Source organism: Lagopus muta, chromosome 5 (genome assembly GCF_023343835.1).
Source record: "Lagopus muta isolate bLagMut1 chromosome 5, bLagMut1 primary, whole genome shotgun sequence".
Taxonomy (NCBI): Eukaryota; Metazoa; Chordata; class Aves; order Galliformes; family Phasianidae; genus Lagopus; species Lagopus muta.
The window spans coordinates 43952531-43970435 of record NC_064437.1 but is presented as its reverse complement, the minus strand read 5'-3'; the positions used below and the strand labels follow the sequence as shown (position 1 = coordinate 43970435).

General features: G+C 35.4%; 1 protein-coding gene across 31 annotated transcripts in view; it reads right to left on the bottom strand.

The window, feature by feature from the left end:
* KCNMA1 (potassium calcium-activated channel subfamily M alpha 1) overlaps nucleotides 1–17905 on the bottom strand; it is a 436284-nt gene that overhangs the window by 51757 nt on the left and 366622 nt on the right. For 21 of the 31 annotated variants that reach the window (XM_048946544.1, XM_048946554.1, XM_048946555.1 and 18 more), the window contains 2 exons: nucleotides 11835–11928; nucleotides 981–1104 (listed from right to left, as the gene is read on the bottom strand). In XM_048946544.1, coding sequence (XP_048802501.1) covers nucleotides 981–1104; nucleotides 11835–11928 — 218 coding nt within the window. Of the gene's footprint in view, nucleotides 1–980; nucleotides 1105–11834; nucleotides 11929–15956; nucleotides 16251–17905 lie in introns of all 31 variants that reach the window. The other 10 variants (XM_048946538.1, XM_048946532.1, XM_048946533.1 and 7 more) reach the window with 1 other exon arrangement.

Below are 17905 nucleotides of genomic sequence, written 5' to 3'. Positions count from 1 at the left end.
TGCATTTCCTTGCCTGCTGAATACATATAAACACAGACTAATTAAAATTGTTCAGCTAGCTCTGTCCCACAGCTCAGCCTCTGAAATTTAGAATTGACTTGCTTGACTGTCTAAACACTGATACTGCAATACCAAGCAATGTCATGGTTATTACAGAAACCCCTGAGGAGAAGGGGAAACAAGCTTTTTACCCCTGATTGTTACAATAAACCAGGGCTGTCACCATCACTGGATGCACCATGCCACAGTGCAGGAAAATCTAAGAGAACAGGCTGAGGAAAAGCTTTATAAAGTGCGACAAACTGAAGATCCAACAGGGAGTTCATTTCAAATATCATCAGTTTTGTGAATGAGATCTGGAGTTAGTTACTTGTTACTTTTAGGTATGAGTACATGAACACAAGTGGCACAAACCTTTACTGAGCAAGATAGATTGTGATAGGCCTTCTAATTATTTTTAATGACTTGAGTCAGTTTGATGGCTTCCTCAGTTAAACAAACGAAACAAACATAAAGTAGGCTCTCACTGAAACATGCTATGAAAGCAGATTAGTGATACTACTTACTCTGGCCTATTTGGGCATCTTGACATGTTGGAAATTGAGAGAGAAGTTTAAAGAGAGCAAAATTCATATAAATAAATAAAAGATAATGCAAAACAATGCCTGCTATTATTAGAATTGTTACTACCTTGCTTGAAGAGACAAATGGGGTAAGTAAACATTTAAATATTTCCAGCATGAATTCTCTAAAGATTTAAACTCAATATGCAAATTTCAACTTATGAAAAAAAAATTTGGACCACTTTTATTATTATATTTGGCATATGGGTTTACATAACTGCAGTTCCTTAATGGAAACAGTTAGCTTCAATTTCATAATTTCACTGTTTCTGTTTTCAATATGATAGCACAGTTTATAAATTAATTGATTAAATATCAGTTTTATCAGTTCAAAAACCTCTTCTCATCAATACCTACCAAAATGACCTTTTCAATATCCTTGGCCGGACACCAATGAAACATTCCTGTAGAGTCATATTTTTTCACATTGGCATCCATATTGTCAATCTGTTCATTGCCAGGAATTAACAAGGGGTCATGCCTGGGGAAAAACAAGTTGAGGACAACATAAGTGGAAAATATAATGAATTATGCATGGAAAGATATCCCAGGAGCAATGTACAGAGGGAAAAAAGTAAAAAATGAAATGAATTTACACTTTAACATGCTTCCTATTAGGCACCTTAAAACAAAAGCTAAAAGCAAAAAATGGTTAAGGTTTAAATATGAAGTGCAATTTGAAATATTTTCTATATGTTTTCTACACCAATAACCATTTGGCTTTAAGCAGGGCTTTCTGACACCATCATGTCTATGAAAGTTTTTTTTTTCCAGTCCCACTTCTCAAAAATAAATATCAGAGTTGCTATTAGAATCTGCAATGAAGTAGAAGGGATAGGAACACAGCCCCATGCTGACTGACTGGCATAAGTATGGAAAGCCAATTGCTTGCTTTTACCACATACAACTTCTGACGTGATGCTCTTCACAGTAAAAGCTTTAACAGGCTGCACTTTAAATATTTTAGCAATTTGCCCAATCATATTTTGCATTCCCAAACTGAAGCCCTTTAAAGATTCAGCAGTATGTCATTTTAGAGCAGACTGACTAACAAATGCGCACATCTGGAATACATGATTTTAATACCAAACAACAATGTCCATTTTTTTCTGACAACTGTATTTGTGATAACCTCTTAAGTGTTGTGAAGTTTTTTTGTTTGGTTTGGTTTCCAAAAGATTTGAAAGCTGAAGGCTTTTCAAAGAAGAAGGAAATCAATATTTTTATAAACTTGCTTTCCAGCAACATAGCTACACTCAAGCACAGATACATACAAGAGAGAATCCTTTAATTATATACTAAGAATCAGACATTAGACTGAGAAGCAAGTGACTCAAGAACTCTTAGATTACAGTGAAGATCCCTCTGTGACATCATTAATTAGTAGCATTAAATGAGGACCTTGTTTGCAAAGCACAGGAAAAAAGGACCCCTGAAATCTTAAAACTAAGCAAGGAACAGATCTGAGTCTGGCAGAACTATAGTCCTAATGTTTCTGTTGTGAATGCTAGAAATATTCTAATAAAGAACAAGCACAAAGAGTATATTAAAGAATAAAATATTTTGCAATATAGGAATGCACTAAATAATCAGAGGCAGGCAGACAAATTTTAAAGGAGTTTCTTTTCTGCAATCTTTTAAAGAAAATATTGGTTGATAGTAGTTGAACTCTCAAAACTGGCAAGTTTCCTGCTTTTCAAGCATTTGAGCATGCAGGCTGTGGTAAGGCACTTGCTTTTCCATTGTCCACTACAGCAAACTTTGAATGCCGTTCACGGTATAAGTTAAATTACACTGAATACTGTCTAATAAGTTATCATGCTTATGGCAGTTAAACATTTATGGCTTAAGAAAGGCATATTCTCTAATTCCTTTTAGGTTATTAATTTGTGTAATTTCACAGATGTTTTAAATAGTTATTTTTTATATAGATGTATATGTGTTTATCTATCTATCTATCTATCTATCTATCTATCTATCTATCTATCTATACTATTGAATGTTTTCCATGTCTGTCTCTGTTTCTAAATAAGAAACTTGGTCAAAAGTTGAAGAAAGCATCAAGAGCATCAGCTGTGAGATGGTTTTCTTTTTTATTTTTTCCCCACGCTTTCACAAGACAATTCTCCATGAGCCTTTCCTAGAGTAGTACTGAAATAAAAGCAAAGTTCACTAATCAAATATTCCAAATTTTCTTCTTCTCTTTCTGTTCATCAGTGAAACTACATTAAACCAATCTAAAAAATGCCACATTCTTACTTCCTAATCAGTGTGCCCTGTCTTCTCTGAGACTAAACAGATCAGCTGAAGCTTTAACAAAAAAAGAGTACTTAATAACACTCTAATCTTTTCACAGAAAGGATACATATTGAAAGGTGATAACAGATATTTGACATCAAATGATGTTCTGCTGTCTTAAGGTCTGAAACAAGTTTTAGTGTATGAGTGCTCTAAGTCTATCGTACTTCTCTCCGATAAGGGCTTTGCATACTATTTAAGGAATATTCAAGGTAATTTGTGCCAAAAATAAATTAGAATTTTACTTAGATATTTTGCTTTCTTTTTATTTTAGAGCTTAGTGCTATGGGAGGAGCAAAGAGTATGAATAATCGTATATAAGTTTCTATTGATGTTTTAGGTAATTTTTATTTTTATTTCTTATATATGTTACTTATTTGCAAGATAGTAAACTATCTGGATCCTCTACTTTCACTTGGATTACAGAATCTTAAAAGCAGCAAGCAGGAAGGGACATGCAACAAGAAAGTATGCAAATAGATTCTGTTGTACTACTTTTGTTGTACAGGAATTAAACACTGCCTGAGAAGGACACTGTGATAAGACTAGTGACACTATGTTACAGGATCTCCGTTCTTTTGTATATAATTGTACTGATTAAATTTGAATCACCTGAGCTACGCTAATATTTTCATGTTTTTAGTCAGTAATTTTTTATCTTCAGTAAAGCAATCACTGGAGATGCCTTCAAAGGTTGAAAATTGTTTATTACTAAGCTTAAACTTTTTCCTCAGATGACAGAAAATATTTAAAAACAAAAATGATCTCCAAACTTGTTTGTGTTTTAATTCCTGCTCTTTTTATGAATTGCTACATTAATAGCACACTATTACTACTATAGATATATATATACTGTCATAAATCTGATGATGAAAACCCGTTTCACAAATACGCAAAATTAATTAAGACAGACACAGAGAGGCCAGTGCTGTCAAATCTGCCTAAGGGGCTTAACACCTTCTTCCCATTAAAATCCATGTCGCAAGAAGTATTACAGTTGTCCTTACAGCCAAATCAGTGACTAAGTATTTCTAGAGCCCTTCTATCTGCCTTGCCCTTGAAGATGTGCCTGTCAAACTCTGCCTGAGTTGCATTGGCTGGTTATTCTGGAAGAACTGCATTTGCATTGCAGCCACGCTGCAGACATGATCTCCAGAGATATTAAGATATCTTGATGGCTTGAAAAAAGCTTGAAAAATTCACACAATGTTTGTTTTGACTTTATGCTTGCGTTGGCTTGCAAAGCATCTGGTCATTCCAGCTAGGAAAATATAAGCTTGTGGGAAAAGAGAAAAAAAAGTTGAGTTCCTCTCATTCATAATCTCAGTTTAAATATAACTTCTCTGGTTCTCACGGTGGATACTATATACATATGACTTAAAATGGAGAGCAAAATACAATCCTTTCAATTTTTGAAAAGCATGTTACATCAGTTATGATAAATTAAACTTGAGAAAGATAGCAAAAAGAAAGTATCAACCCCCAGAAGCTTGACTGGAAGACAACAGCAAAACCATAAATCCCATGTTCAGGAAACTTGCTACGAGAAAGCCAACATTACATTTTAAGGAATACTTTCCTTGCAGTATAACTAGTGCAAACCCTCAGTTTTTGAGTCTGGATCTTCCATGTAATGACAGAAGGACAGAACTGGGAAGACTGACAATTGTAAGCATATCCTTTGTCACCTTGTCTTAACCCTGCAGCTGTCACTTAAGTGCAATTGTGCATGAGAGAAATATACATTCACAGATCTCCAGTGGAATTCTTCTGTATTTTGGGAGCTAGGAATTAGAATACCACAGGACGAGTACAGACCCTGATGTTTTTTGAAAACTTGTAGTCTTCACATCATTAAAAAAAAATTACTTTTTTTTGTTGTACCCTTATATAAAAATCAGTGGCAAAAACATCCCCAAGAGCAACACATCCTCTCTTTTTCACATTCTTGTAAAAGTCTGCTGTTCTACCCTTCTCATGCAGATAAACCATACGTAGACTTTGTACACAATATGACAGTAAGCTGTCTGCTACTTGAGATTCAGGGTCTTGAAACTCACCATGCATATATGCCATGGACTTTTGAGTTTTCCTAATTGATTTTGTGTGTGAATGCGGGTGTGTGTTTGTGAGTGCAAGCACACACATAACTTTAGAAGGAAGGACGTGGTTTGCTGAAGACAAGATTGAAGGCACACTAGAGAACGTTTCATGCCTTTAAAATTTCTCCTACAGCTATCCTAACAAATTGTGGCAATTAACATGTTGTTAGTGTTAGATGTATGCAGCCAGTGCAGGTGCTAATAATTGAAAAAGCATTTAGAGCTTTTACACCCTGGCTGAATATTTCATGATGTGCTGCATGTTTCACTATTTACTCAGTGGGCCTCTGTCACTTCAATCTTCTCTGACTGCTTTGACTGGTGCTATAAAGCTCAACCAAGATAGAGTGACGGCTTGTCACAGGCAAACTTCACCGACTCCTGCAGCTCACTGGGACTAGCTGTGAAGGTTGTCACGACATTCTGATGGAATTCAGCAAATGTTTTGTGACTAATACACCCAACATTTGTCGGCTACCATTAGCCATTACCTGTGACCCTCTGCAGTCTGTGTGAAAGGCATTAGTTTGTAATGAGAATTTGTTGCCTACGTGTATCATACTAATGACACTTCAACTGATCTTTACTTTCACAGGTTAATCAGCAGTGAAGTTTGTAAGGATTCAGTGTACAGATGCAAGGTGCTTTACAGAAGAAAACTGCATGCAACTAGAGAAAGAAAACCTGGAGTTTTATCATTAAATGCTTTTATTGTCACATACAGAATCCGTACTAATACTGGTTTCAACATTACTCTGCCTTATTCGTTCCCTAAATCAGCAAAGAAGAATGTACCTAATACAGAGATTATATACAGCATCAGCTTATGGGTTGAAACAATCCTCCTTCCTCCCTATTTCTTCTTCCCTCCACTCAAATACCAAAAAAGTTTTTTTGTGTGTTTTCTTTGTTCATTTTTTCATCCTCAAAAGAATTACGGATGAGTTCACATTAATTTATCAAGACTACCAAGGATGCTGATATAGGGCTGCTTACTGAAAGAATTTTGCTCATTAAAGTATCTTGATACCTCAGGACATGCTCAGATTATGCTTCTGAATTATGAATCTCTTTATGTAAGAAAGTAACAAAATACTTAATTTTCAGACTTTTATCTAGGAAATTCAACAAGGAGGAGACAAGGCACAAAGCCAATACATCTTTTGGTTTTAAAATTTCCCATTCACATCTGCTCAAGCGACAGAAGAAGCAATTGTTGAGTGGTAGGAGAAAGAACCTGAAAAACTAATTTCTCATTTGTAAAATATAAATGCACAGTTAAGTGGCACTATAAAACATAGAAGTGTTTTTTTCTACTTAAATGAAGTGTACTCTTTAGAACTTATGACAAAAACTACCTCTGTTGCACACCAGCATTACAATAAATCACTGTTTTCTTTAAACCTTGTATAAAGCTGAAGAGCTTTTTCTTTCCTTTGCTTTGATCTGAGTGGGTCTCCTTTTATTCTGAACTTCATAAAAGGCCTTGTTGATTTTTCCACTGGAAAATTCTGCTTTCTTTCTTGACACTACCCTCTCATCTCAAAAACATTTGCAGAAGACTTCACATTTCAATTTGAGAGTGTTCTTATTCTCGTGGTTTGCAACACAACTACTAATGGTAGCAACAGAGGGTTAACATACACTACCTCCCAAAACCACCCAAAACTTTCGTTCTATAAATTTGTTAAAACAGGTCTAAGACAACAGAGGGACTACTGAACTGTTCCTGATGCTTGTATTGGTAGAAGTGAACTCATAAAACAGAACCAAGAGGTGAATTGTGCTACTAAATGCCTGCTTTGTCACAGTTTAGTTATCATTTCATGTTACCATTGCATAACGTTAGCCTTAGTAAAGCCTTAACAAAGGATATAAATTCAGAGCTCAGTATGAAAATTTCCAAGTACTGAGGTCACAGATAGAAACAGTTATTATGGCTAATCAGTGAGTTTTACCTCTTCAAACCTTACCTGGTTTAGGGTAGACTCAGAAAATGATCAGATTAAAGTCATTTTAACAGTTATTGTTTGAGAAACGTTCCCCCTCTAGACCTCTCACCATTTTTTTTTCACTTCTTGTGGAAAGCTAAATTTTTCAGCAAGAGGAAGAGTAGCACTACAGTGGCAGGGACTGAGTGGCACTGCTGAGTGTACGTGCTACTGTATGGCACTGGGTAGGCAGATGAGGAGATGAATGTGCACAGTCACTGTTCACATGCTTAGAATATTATAGCCAACTTCAGGAAAACAGACAGAAGGTTTCCTTCTCACCTTCAGACAAATAATCTCATAATATCTTCATAAATGTATGCCAAAATCTCACTTTTTCTGTGTTACTTAGCTGGACTCTGAACCAGTTTTATGGTTTGGTTGAGAATTATTTTGGATCTTTGATAAAGCAAAATCCTCAGGCTTAAAAAATTCTCCTTGGCATCACACTGAAAACCCAGTGTCCTCTGATGCCTGGTTCTTATGTGATCAGGGACACTAATGATAATGACCCTTTGCTGAGTATGCTACTTGTCTAGAGGCCTATGTCAACTACACCACTACATTCAGAGTGGACAGGGACAAACTATTTGTTTGCTCTTCAGGCCCCTTGGGCCCTGTCATATACTATTTGCTCCTGCATTAAGAGGTAGTTTGATTCAGCTGGGCTGACATTTCCTTCAACTCAGTGTATTCCACTCATGCAGTAGCAGCCACCAAAGCATTAAGTGAGGACTTGAGCCCCAGCAACAATCCTTTTAAGGAGCTTTTTTGATTTAAACCCAGGGCTTTTCACATTTTATTGGTTACTCTAGAATTGAAAATGACACTTTTTTTTTAAACTAGCTTTGCTAGTTGATACTCAGGCAACACAGTCTCCTCAAGTTTAATGTGGCTATTCATGAATAACACGAATCAAAACCTTTGACTGTCAGATGATGAACAGATGATCTGATTTCACTTCCTGACACCAGGAGCATCAAATGGTCTCACTTTCCTCTCTAGCACATGAATAAGGAAACTTGATATGTGATTATTTTTCATGACTTTCTTTTCTTTCTGCTTTCATTTTAGTTTTATACCTCATTGTAATAGGACGCCCTTGTGTTTACATCTTCATAGAAGTATTATTTGTTTTTTCCTGATAAAGTTTAACTTACATTTGAAGTGTGTGTTTAATGGGGCAGCCTTCTGCTGAGGAAAAACAGGTAGAAAGTAATCATGACAGTGCAGAGTGGTTTAATATTTATCTAGTTAATTTTCATTTATTGTTCCTGATTGATCATTTGATTCTTTCAGTGTCACATTAGTGTGATCTCATTCGATGTGATGCAGGAGTTAGTTAGAACGGTAACTTTCCAAATGTGAATCTAAAGTACATGTGATACATGCTGACCATTTTTGTATGGCTTTTTTTTTTTTTTTTTTTTTTTTTTTTTTCAGTTAGTAACTTATTGACATCTAGAGAAAACAGTATCAAAAGATGGGATTGAAAAGATGTCTTCGTTCCAGCTATCAGCATCAGGTTTAATCATAGAGATTTCTATTTATGTGTGAGTGAATCTCAAAGACACCCACCTTCTGACCAGGTCTAAATAGGCAGATCTCTTTGTCACAATCTCCCAGGAAATGCCTATGATACAGATTCTGTTCTCTGTTCTGCTCAAACGGTAGCAGGAATCCAAAAGCTGCAGCTCATGGCGTTATACCTTCTTCCCTGATTTGCTCCAGCTACTATGGAAATCTAAAATCTATACAGCATTTTAATGTTATGTTAACTATAAGGCTGCTCAGAAACTGATTCTGTAGTTGCAGACCTGATTTCAATTTAAAACTTAAATTTCCTCATACTATTTCTCTACTTGTACTCTATTTATAGAGATAAGCTCTATTAGTTTTCCTGTTCTCCAGGTCTTCTATAGACCCAGGACCACAGCTGAGGAAATAGTCTGCCAGCTGTTTCTGTGGGAGAGTACGGGTGAAGCTGCCTTTGAAAACAAGCTCTTAATGTAAATTTAGGAAAGACACTGCAAAGGTAAATATCAGCTGCAGATATGACAGTGTTTTAACTGATTTACTTCTTGTGTATTTTCAGTTCATACACTGAATATTTCTGGGCAGGAAAACAAGTAATTGTCACTTTGGAAATTTGAAAGTATACAAAAATGCAGATAATATAGTCCACGTTTTTTATGAAATAGCTGAATGGTGCCTGGCCATTGTACACAAAGCTAAACTGTTTTCTTCATATTCTATTAGTTTTCTCTTATTTAGCACCTTGAAACAAAAGTTAAGACAACACAGATTAAGGGTAAGACAAGTAGACCATTGGATCTGGGAGAAGGCTGAGGGTGCCAAGACAGGGCTGGTAAATAAATTTAGCAGCAAAAAAGAAAAAAACAATGTCTGGATCCGGAAGCCTAGCAAGTTCTCCGCTTGCTGCTCGACCCGTATTTAGCAATTCTGATGTGCTACTGAGCAGACAGCTCAGGCTCAGGACGACTACTCTCCCTCAGTCCCTCTTCAGCAGGCAATGAAAGCAGGCTCCACTTTGAAAATCTTCCCCCATCATGCAAACTGACACAGGCATGCTTTTCAAAAACCCACAGCCAATCTGTTGATCATTACTTATTTACAAAGGCCTTCGGGCAGAAAGTCCTGTAAAAACCATACTTGATACGGTATACACTAGCTTTTTCTGCTTGTGGAAAAAAGTACCCCTAAGGCTACCTCAAACCATCACTTTCTATTGCACATAAAATGTACCGTGTAACACTAAAGTATTTAATATATATGGTATAATATATCTACTGGAAAGGCATTTGTGTAGAAGTATGTTACCCTGTATTTGGTAATTTGATGTTTTGCTGAAGGCTATGACTTGAAAAAGCCTGCACCTAGTACAGAGGACCTGTCATCTCAGTACCCAAGAGCCAATAGAATAAAGAAGTACCCTTAAGCAGCAAAACTTTGACACAGCTTTGAAGCATATGAAAACAGTATAACTCCCCAGAATTATTATTACTCAAGATCAAAGAAATGAGGCATACTTTACATAGCAAACAGGGACAGTGCACTCAGCTCCAAATGTTTCAGCTCTCTCTCTCTCTTTCTTTCTCCCTTTTTATTTTTACTTCCCCCAAATTAGGATTTGGTCATGGGGCAATCTCCCACAATTTTAAAACTATAAATGGTTAAAACTGTTACTGCTAAATAAGAAGTCTGTCCAAAGGTAAGCAAACTGAAAATGATGATAGGATGACAACTGGCATCATAAAAATGAGAAGCTTGTCTGTATGCTCATTTTATTCCTCCTCATAAGCTGTAAAAAAGCATGCAAATCAGTGTCATATGGGCAAGACTGAGGAAACAAAGGCAAAGAACCTTTAATGATACATTTAACAGAAATAGATGGTCAATATGAAAAAAAGGATTTTGGGTGCATTTTCCTCTGTGAATCAATCTCACTTTCAATTCTGTGGTCCAGACAGAAATGGAGAAGGCTTGTATAAGTTATGCCCTTAACTATATTGCTGTAACAATTAACAAATATGGATGCTCCTTTAAGTGGCCAAACAAAATTTCTAATCTACTGACTAAAATGTAAAGAACAATATTACCTAGATGTATCCAAAATTGTTAAAGGAACAAAATAATGTCAACAATAAAAGAAAAGCATGAATGATTTTATATAAAGAGATATACTTTCATATCATTTCTTTTCCTTTAATTTCTGCAAATGCAGAGCAGCTACTGTTATACATACACCCCAACCCCAAACTGTATGTAAGTGCCTGTTCATATACCTAAGTTTAAGTTTTTTCTGTATACGTATGCAGTGGAAAATCTCCACTACGCGACTTAGTTCTGGATACAATTATGGATTGAGATTCTAGGCTGTCCACTTCAGATATGCAAAATAGAGGAGGAACAGCCTCATTTCAGAAAGCTTCACATCTACTATTTGATCCTGTTCGGACTGACTTGAGCAGCCAAAGGGTAAAGTACAGTAGATAGAATACGCCATATTATTTTAATAGATTCCAATTTCCTATTGCAATTCTAGTTTTAACAACTCTCTTAGAGGAAAACTGTCCTATGGAAGAGAACTACATAGTAATACAAAGATATTACAAGTGTAAAATAATGTACATATAGCAACAGGGGAAAAATATCACTAATGATGATGTTTTCATTACCTACTTTTAGAGTATATACTACCCTTTAAAAAAATCCTTGTATTTCATAATTAACGTGCTTTTAGCCTGAGTAAAACTGCATTCGTTTTTGAACTTTGCTTTGGCAAGCACATGGATTATTAGACTTTTTTATCAGTCTAAATCAATTAACAGAAATTTGATTTCAATCGACAGGATAAAAGGAAGGTAATATTCAGGTTCATTTTTGATTGTGATGATACATCTCACATATGGCCTTAAGTACAGAAAACAGTACTCAGAGGGAATCCAACAAAAAGAGAATTGCCTAAGGCAAACTAACCACAAGAGTTCCTCTGATTGGTTAGTGCTATCATTAGTGCCACTGCTGTTTAAGAACTACACACGGGCAGGACAGGGTGACAGCTAAGACTTTAAAGCCTATGTATTTTTCAAACAGCTTTTCAAACTGTTTTTCATGACAGAATTTTTTTCAGCTCTATCATTAACTGCTGACAAGCTGACAGAATAAATACTTCAGCCTTTCAGAAACCATCTAACAATCTTTTTTTCCACTGCCTCCCCTTATTTTTTGATGTGGGGGGAGGAGAAGAGGAAGAGAAGAAGAAAGGAGATGAAGATATGAGTTTCTTACAGTCTTACCTCATCAGTTTGGGTGAGGAGTTGGGAGAATTTCGCATGCCTCCATTTCGTTGCTTTTTTTTGGGTGACAGTGTTGACGGCTGCTCATCTTCAACTGGAAATATAAGGAACTCATGAGATTAAGCACTGTTCTACATGCCATATGAAATACAAGTGAAGTAGCAAAGAACACACACTCTATGTCCATTCACGCACTGATACTTCATTGCTAACATAGGCCTAACAGTAATAAAAATCAAATACATGTTAGTCAGAGAAATTGGTTTGAAGGAGAAGCAGGTAAGAGTACCAGAGTTTTTGAACAAAGGTGTTCAAATTGGTTTCAGACTTCAAAAACATGGGAGGGAACCACAGTCGGGTTATTCTGAGCGTTATTTTTAGTTAACGTGTGCTACAGAAAAGTAGGATTAGTGCTCTGCTATATTTCCAGAAAGATAAAGTACTATTTGCAATACAAACATAACAGCTGCCAGCCTGCTTTTGCTAATGAGCCAGACACCAGTTGGTTCTTGCTCCTCACATGCCAAATAACAGAGTCTTCATGAAGAGACGTAAAATATTCAATGCCTTTATGTTCAATGATTCAGTTAGTCAGGACTGTGAGCGCAGCCTGCCATTGTGCACAGATCTCCAGCACAAGTCAGACCTCATCACTCCACCCCTCTCACAAAAGGGAGTTGTAACAGGATTGAACAGAATGAGGTTGAATGGTAGTGGGGAGACAATACCTGTGTAACAGAGGATGCATATGTTATGCAATCTTTTAATGAGGATGAGGTGCACTTTCAATGACAGATCGATTTCCAGATGTAAAATCACTCACAATTTTGTCAATCATAAACTGTTCTTAGATAACCTAAGCCACAAAGCGCGTTGCTTAAACAAATGCAGCTTTCTAAAACCTCCTCTACAAGAATTAACTACCATCATTACTGGTTCAAGATCATTACTGCACTTAATAATCTGCACACAAGGTTTACATTTGCTAGTAAAGGAAATTATGCTTTCTATCTCATATTCACACTAATGCTGAATTATTCTGATGGAAAGAAGGAAAAATAGACTTATTTCCTCCTATTGTTAACTAGAAAATGAACTAGAAGGTAATACAGCTGACATCTAGAAATCTGCTAAAAGGCAAGAGATTAGTAGTAGTAGCAGCAGCTGAATTAAAAGAGCTTAATATACATTAGCAGTGCACAAGCAAAAGCCAGAAAAAAATCAGTTTGCAGTGAACTACATCGGAGGAACACCAAAACTACAAACCTGGATATGTGCCACCCTACATTTACCTGAGGACAAATTAGGTAATATTCTTCTCCTTTGGCCCTTTTCTGACATTATTTTATTACAGTCTCTGTTCTAGTCTGTCACATCTAGTTTTTAGCCATAAAAATTTATTTTGCCTTTGTCAAAACTAAAGGACTAGGCCCTGAAAAGACAGATGTGCTGTCTTAAGTGACCTGGCACTACCTAACACATCCAGGCAATTGAAGCAAACTATGGCATTTCAAATAAAAACAAAAACAAACAAACAAACAAACAACAACAACAAAAAAAAAAAACAGCTGAACAAAAAAATGCTCCAAGTAGTTGTGTAAATGGTTGTACATAATATAAGAACAATGACTGCCTTATAATGATTAATTTCACTAATTTAACTTTCTTTTCTTCTCAGGCAGCATTCATAAATAGAATAACATCTTCCGATTTGACTTGATTTTAGATGCTTATTGATTATTAGTTTAGCTCTATTCTTTGTTTGGCTGGGAGATAGATAAGCTCATAGAAAATTCCCAAGATTATGTAATTTGAAATTTTCTCTCAGCGACATTTTCTTTCTGGGTTTAAGTTAGATCAATTCACTATTCAGTTTTTTGTAACCAAGACTGTGTGTTTTCAGAATTATTTTGTTTGTAATATCTTTTAGTTTCTGATTATAACAAAGATACAATTGATATGTTTCATACTCCTAGTAGTAATAACTCTAAATTTCACTTAATTTTATTGGCTACTGTGGAGCTACAGAAAGATTGTCAATAGATTCAGTATTGTACCCTAAGTATACTGCTATATGATTTTAATATTGTAAGAAATCTATATACCTATCATGACCACCTATCATGCAAAATCTTAGAGGAGTACAACTGTAGATTGTGTTATATCCAATATAACAATATTCAATATCTGTGAACAATAAAAAGCACTAGTATGGAAGACTATCAAGTTTTCAGCTAGTTAAAGACTCATCCAAACCTTTCAAACACTAAACGTAAAACACCAAAAATCTTTTATACTGCAAGGTCCAACATTAATGTTCTCCAGTGCTAACAGTTGATACTATTTCACCACTCAATTATAAAAGATAATCTTGGTACTAATCAGAGTAACCACACATAGATTTCTGCTGTTACTTTTGATACAGCATCTACAGTAAATAATCTCCCTCTTTTGATACGTGCTTGTCATATTCAAACTACATTACGCCTGTAAAGTCCAAGGCTCATGTGGTTCACTAGTTAACACGTCACCAAATCTGGGATTTCAATTCATAACTAAAGTAATGCCCTTCTTAAGCCATGAGGCCATTTATTTTTATTGCAGTAATGAAAGATAATGTATGTTAATCATATTACGTTCAAACAAGATTTTGCTTTTCCATGAAATCTGTACGCAGTTCATAGTGCTTTTGCAGTTTTAAAGATGCAACTCCATCAAAACAAGAGAACAGAATCTATGCAGCTGAAGAATATGAATGGAATGGAGACCATTATGACTTGGTTCCTAAATGCACTGCAATGATCACTCACTTCTTAGTAATAAGTAGGGTATAAAACATATTTATTGATTATCCTTCAGAGAAAATTATATAATTCCTGCATATTTGAAGAAATAGATCCAGAAAAATTTTTAGTAAAGTCATAAAATATCATTTCAGTTTCATGGTTTTTGCCTGCATTAATTTAAAAGGGAGTCTTTGATGTGCTTGTTCTTAAGAAAGACAACCACATTTGAATAATGGGCTGTGATATATGACAACTCAACTCTGATATTCTATATTTGACTTAGTGCTTTTCTTACTGAGAATGTGCCCCCACCATTCTTAGTATATCTGATGTCTTTATGCTACAGAAGTTGTTTTAAAATACAGTCATATTATATTATGGAAACTTTCCTTACCAGCTTTCAGGAAAGTGCAAATAAGTTCAAGAATTGGCCACATTACAGAATTTGAATTCATTCCAGCCTCTGAGTTCTAATAAATTTCAAGAGCTTGTTTTGCACATCCCTAAGTATAAAACTTAACATAGTGCTGTAACAATCCAGTGCTCACTTGTCTATCAGGCACAGAATCTAATAGTCTTCCTGAACTGCAAAACTCGGTGCTAGAAAAATGTCAGGCAAATCTAATGAGGCTTCAGATACTCTGGTTTATGCTGAAGTTTAATTTAAAGTTACGCTGATGTTTTAACATGTTTGCTTATTCTTGAGTAAAGAGAATTCATTATTTCAATGACATAACCTCCAGACAATGTTCCATGAATTGATTTAAGATGTGCTGGTAATTTTAACAGCCTTAATGTGGAGTTGAACATCTGTAACAACACAATACTTGACTTTTATTCTCATTCCATTTTTTAAAGTAAAATAAAGAGAATGTCTTTCAGAAACAGTGGACAAGCTCATAAGTTTTTTCTTTTTTTTTTTTTTTTTTTTTTTTCTAACCACTTTTTAAAATAGATCTGGCTCTTTCACTATCTCTCTCAGGTCAAGAGAAGACAGCTTATAGACACCATATTTGGACCACCAAAAAGAACTATGATTGGAAATACCATTTATGTTACCAAACGTCACGCGTGTAAGAGCTGGTAAACTCATCTTGCCCAGAATGTAAGTGCACCAGAGCAAATAAACCGTATGAAAGATAAAGCACAAACCACCCAGAAACATTAGTTGACAAGCTATATTGATTAACTTATTAATCACCACATCTGGAGAAACCCACATCTGTAAGCACTTAACAGAGCATTAGTAATGTCATAGTCACATTGAAAACAGACTGCAAAACCATGCACAAACCAATTGGAATTGCTTTATACATCCAACTATGGGGCTACCTACGGAGATCTTGGTTCAACCCAGGCTTTTGGGAGTGGTAGCGATATTTTACAGGCAAGCTGAGTGCCCTTTGCAATCTACAGTACGTAGATTTTCCTTGTTCAACAGAATTCAATAAATTAAGTTGCAGCAGCGAGGGATTGTTGGGTAGGAAGAGGCTCCCTTTACGGTTATTAACAAGTGGAACAGGTTCCAGGGCTCCTTCAGTGGACTTGGGACCAACCAGTGCAATAGTAGCTGTATTCTTGAATTGATATGAGCTTTTTGGGTAACTTGATCTAGCTGCATTCTTTACTTCTAAATAATAAGAAAAAATGTAAATTAATGTCCTTGTATTAAAGATTATTTCAAACCATGAATCAATTTTGACATCACGTGGAATTACAGACCTTATAGCTAAAAGTATCAGTTTCTACAGTTGAAATAAAGATTTATACCTGCAATTTTCTTTACTTTTCCCCTAAAAAAAAAATATCTGTTTATAAAAGAATACTTATAAAAGGATTATTCCACAATATTATCATCTTTAAGCAATAATCCCATCCTAGGGTAAGTGTGTTTGAGGCAACTCTTATTTCCCACCTGTTGATAACGGTTTTGAGATTTACTAGCTGTAGAAGATGTTTATTCCCTTAAATGACAGAGGAGGCATAATACTCTGTTGCTGTTAAATAAACAAGGAATAATAGACAGAACACTTCAAAATAGTGCAATCATAGTTATGGAAATAATCCAGTGTTTATGAACCTACATAAAAGTAGTTGGATATTTAGAACTTCTGAGTGCTGTGCATTTCAGATCAGGTACAGAACCCCTGAAAACAGGGCTAATAGGTTTAATTTCTGAAGTATGGTTTTGACTTGAAATGGTGATTCTTAATCTTCTAACATATCAAAGTTCACCAAACAAAAAGAGCATTTAATACCTCCAAGCATTTTTTGGTACAAATATGCAGCTGTGATCTTCTTCAAATGCTTGTTTCATCATGAATGAGTATATCGAGAAGAAGGTATACTACTGAGCCTGTAAGATCTTCTATTTTCTTCTATTTTGTTACGTATTAAGAGGAAAAGAGATTAAATAGGAAGTAGTTTATGGACTGATAATCTTGCAGCATTATTTGCATACGTCTGAATTGCCTTGAAGTTTCCCTGAAGAACTTTGAATAGGCAACAGCTCAAAACTGTTTAAGCAAGTTGGCATGGGTTTTGGTGTTTTTGGGTAGTTTACCATCAGATAGAAACATTATCTGTTAAATAGGCAGATACATAAATAGCATCCACATGCTTGCCATTTGTATTCAAGCACAAAATCTACCTCTATCAGCAAAATGTAATTATATGTGAACAATAGGAGTTATTTGAATGTACTCTTTAACTAGGTTCCAGTACTTAGTAACAATCTATCCATTCCCATTCAGTGATCTCTGCTTGCCTCTACTATGAGTGATACAGAGAAGAAAATCAGTAAGCGCCAAACCAGAGTCTATCATGGTGTTTCTCTGTCTTTGCCAATATAGAACATCCAATCCATCTGATGGATTTAAAATCATTCATGGAGAGCATGTATCTGATTAGCAAAACTTCCACACACAAAAAAGCTATGTATTATGTTGGAAATGTGACTTGAAAATTATCAGCCTTACCTTGGAGTCAGTGTTTTTTGGTCAAATCTTGTACTTCTATCTTTGCTTTCCCTCCACTGAAACAATTTTCAGGTGATAAAATATATCTGCATAGACTATCTCCCTACACAACCCACTGGTCAAGCACGTACTCATACAATTTAAAACATACCCATTCAGTTCTATTTCAGTTCTACCAACATTGGAAATAATCTATATGTACCTATTTGCCTGCATCAAGCATCTTTACAAACACTAGAAGACTAAAACCTATTAATAATGTTTATCACCCCTTCAGTAAAATTGTTTAAGAAAACATCATCCTCTT